Source organism: Plectropomus leopardus, unplaced genomic scaffold, assembly GCF_008729295.1.
Source record: "Plectropomus leopardus isolate mb unplaced genomic scaffold, YSFRI_Pleo_2.0 unplaced_scaffold25663, whole genome shotgun sequence".
NCBI lineage: Eukaryota > Metazoa > Chordata > Actinopteri > Perciformes > Serranidae > Plectropomus > Plectropomus leopardus.
In genome coordinates this window covers 2501-5974 of record NW_024627894.1, presented here as the reverse complement: position 1 = coordinate 5974, position 3474 = coordinate 2501, and the positions used below count along the sequence as shown (strand labels likewise).

The 3474-nt window shown below is 43.3% G+C and overlaps 1 protein-coding gene across 1 annotated transcript in view; it reads right to left on the bottom strand.

Annotated features, from left to right (window-relative positions):
- Window positions 1-488: 488 nt before the first annotated feature.
- Window positions 489-3474, bottom strand: part of cnga1b (cyclic nucleotide gated channel subunit alpha 1b) — a gene marked incomplete at its 3' end in the record, with an annotated part of 5414 nt that continues 2428 nt past the window's right edge. The window contains exons 7-13 of the mRNA XM_042516783.1: window positions 3387-3474; window positions 2629-2765; window positions 2381-2553; window positions 2169-2294; window positions 1924-2076; window positions 1170-1401; window positions 489-664 (exon numbers count right to left, since the gene is read on the bottom strand). The exon at window positions 3387-3474 is cut by the window's right edge and continues 87 nt beyond it. Of these exons, the coding sequence (XP_042372717.1) occupies window positions 489-664; window positions 1170-1401; window positions 1924-2076; window positions 2169-2294; window positions 2381-2553; window positions 2629-2765; window positions 3387-3474 (1085 nt within the window). The remainder of the gene's footprint in view (window positions 665-1169; window positions 1402-1923; window positions 2077-2168; window positions 2295-2380; window positions 2554-2628; window positions 2766-3386) is intronic.

Below are 3474 nucleotides of genomic sequence, written 5' to 3'. Positions count from 1 at the left end.
TTTTGAGGATTTCTTTCGTTTTAAGAGGTTTCTGGGATTTTAGGACATTTGTTAGCCTTTGGGACATTTCTAGGATTTCATGATTTCTAGGATTTTAGGACATTTCTAAGATTTTAGGAAAATTGTAGGATTTTAGGACGTTTTGTGGACTTTAGGACATTTCTAGGATTTTATAATGACTTTAGGAGTTTGGGGATTTTAGGACATATATTGAATTTCTGGGATGTTTCTTGGATTTTAGGACATCAGTGTCTCAGCTGTGTCCTCTGTCGGGCTGTGGGGGATCCTCCTCTGGCTCTATTTTGATGCTGTTTTATGTCTCTGACACCTTATGGAGACTCAAAGGACAAAAACTATTCACAGAGTCAGTCACTTCATTTTAACTGTCAATTTGAAAATGGTTTTAGGGGCCACCCGGGACCTTATCAGGGGCCAGATTTGGGGCCGTATGTTAAATACTGAAGCTGTATCGGGTCATGTGACCGTACCTCCAGGTCCAGCAGTCCGTCCTTCATCAGGATCTGCCGTCCCTTCTCCTCCAGCAGAGCTTTGGCGTCGGGGTACTCGGTCAGCGCCTCCATCAGGTCGTCTTTGGACAGACAGAAGAGGTCCGAGTATCCGATGCTCCTGATGTTGGCGGTCCGCCTGTTTCCCGCCTTACTGCCTGTTCGAGGACAAGACGGACTGTCAGCCAACAAAAACAAGCCGATCTTCAGCCTTTTGTACTTTGAATCTTTGACGTCAAGGACTCGATGTTTCATTTTTGAGGAGGAACGCTGGGATCCCATCTCTATTTTGACTAACTTAAACGTCTCCGGTGGAGTTTTAGACTCGTAAAAAAACATCACAAATCTGAAAAACAGCTGATAACTTCTTCCACTGCTGCTCGATGTCCGCCCAGTCAGCAAAGAAAACGTCTGCATTTTACGTTTCTGCAGACCACAGATACATTAAAAGTATCCGTTGTGTTACAGCAGATATGATTAAACTTTTGGGATCAAAGAACGTTTCTAGGATTTTAGCAAGTTTTTGTATTTTAGAACTTTTTCAGGATTTTGGACCTTTTTGGAATATTAGGACATTTTTGGGATTTAAGGACATTTCTGGGATTCTGGAACATTTATAGTACATCGTTGTCTCCTGACGCCTGGGTGGCGATGTCAGCTCACCTTTGATAGCCAGGATGCTGATCTCGCCAAAGTAGCTCCCGTCGCTCAGGACGACAAATTGCTTGATCCCGTCGTCGGCGACGACGGCGAGTTTTCCCTCCTTGATGATGTACATCTCTCTGCCGATGTCGCCCTTCTTGCAGATGTAGTCTCCCGGACTGTAGACCTGCGGCTGCAGCTTCAGCACCAGCTCCACCAGCAGGCCGGCCTCGCAGTCCGCAAAGATACGGACCTGCACCATGAACCGAAAAACCGAAAACCACTATTTCTTCATTCAGTTAACCCCTTAGATCCCACTTTAAGTTTACTAAATAAAGTAAATATAGGTAATTTTTAAAAAATATTGGGAAGAAAAAATCCAGAGAATTATATATTTATAATTCACATTTATAGATTTAAAATTATTTTTTAGAATTATTTTTGACTCAGCATTTTTAATGTCATTTCTTTGTTTGACATTTTTTTCTCTTTTGTTTTTTTACTTTTCCATTGTTTTTGTTTTGGGGGTTTATGGGGTTTTTTTGTGTGTGAGAGCTTATTTTCAGGTAATTTTTGTAAACTTTTTACTAATTTCTTATCAGTTTTTCTTCTTAAATTACTCATTTCCCTCTTCCCATTTTCTGAAAAGAAATCAAGCCAATTTACCAGGTTTCAAAGGGTTAAATGCCAGGTTTTGTCATGATACCACTATGATTTTAGATGAAAAAACAGAAAAATGACTTATTCCCAGCAGGTACACTGGGTGTGAGCGGACCTTCTTGAGCGTGTCCAGGTGGACGTTGATGGCGATCTCGGCTCTCAGTTTGTCGGGCAGGAACTTCAGCACCTCCCTCTCGTCCACCGCTTTCTTATTGGTCCACAGGAAGTCGAACCACTTGATGACTCGCTTCTCCAGGTCTTTGGTCACCTGCAGGGGACGGGGCAAAGAGGTGAGGCACATTATTCAACGACAACACTGCTTTTCTTTCCCCTTGATGGTCAACTAACTAACCGCCGAACCTTTCGGAAGCTCATGTACTGTTTGATGGCGTCGATGCGAGCCTGGAAGCTGGCTCTGGCGGCGTTCATGTTGGTGATCATCGAGCCGACGTTACCGACGATGGTGGCGAAAATCAACACACCCACCTGAAGATGAACAGGACAGGAAGTACTCAGGGTTAACCACAGGGGGCAGAGAGACCCTGTTAGACCACCTGTTAAGCCACACCCACCAGGAAGTCAGTGACGACGAAGAAGTACTCGGAGTTCTCCACGGGGGGCGGCGTCTCTCCGATGGTGGTGAGCGTCAGCGTGGACCAGTACATACTGTAGGCGTACTTCCTCACCAGGCGACCGAACTCTGGGTTTGACGGGTCGGGGTACACGAACCTGTCTGCTCCGAAACCTGCGGGGACGAGGCGAGACGTCAGGGACGTTTCTACGATAAACAGCGACGCGGGATCGAAAGCGGCGGCCTCACCGATGGCCTTGGAGAAGGAGTAGTAGAGGCAGGCGTTCCAGTGGATGATGATGACGATGTACATGACCAGGTTGGAGATCCGCAGAGCGTTGGGGTAGTTTGTCCTCGTCTCCGTCCTCTGGAAGAACTCCAGCATCCTGAGACAAACAAATGTCCTCAAATTTTTAACCAAAAATATCAGCGTTGTTGTTTAACAGGGCCGTGTCTAAGATCTGAGGCCACCGGGGGCTCTGTGGGGGTCAGCATGCTCGATTTTGATGCTTTTTTTCGTGAACATCAGAATGTCCGTATTTAATGTCCGAAAAGGAGAAGAAATTTTTATTTGAAAGTTTTTTGGTCATTTTTCAAAGAATATGTTTCGTGTTTTTTGAGTTTGGGGTGACTTTTTTCCCTTTAAAATTTCTTTGGTAATTTTTTGTTTCTAAATTTTTACAATCTTTTTTTCTCCAAACATTTTTGACATTTTTTTTCAACACCATTGACACCATTTATCACAGCCAAAGCGTGAAAACAGAAATTATCTTTCACATTTCGAATGGTCCTTGAACACAGGTATAATCGATTTATATATCGATGTAGAAATAGAGATCAGAGATATTTGATACTTTTATTTGAGGACATGTCTGAAAAATCTTTAAAGTATTTTCTACTTTTATTTAAATAAAAGATCTGAGCGCTCTTTCTTCTGTGACTTTGTTCTTAAGTCAGACTCATATCTTTAAATTTAATAACTCTGCTACGTGGTTTTTTTTTTTTACCTGTTGAACCTGAAGAGCTTGTTGAGGCGGATTTCGGGGTATTTGAGGCCAAAGACAAAGTAGAGAAAATCGGTGGGAATCATGGAGA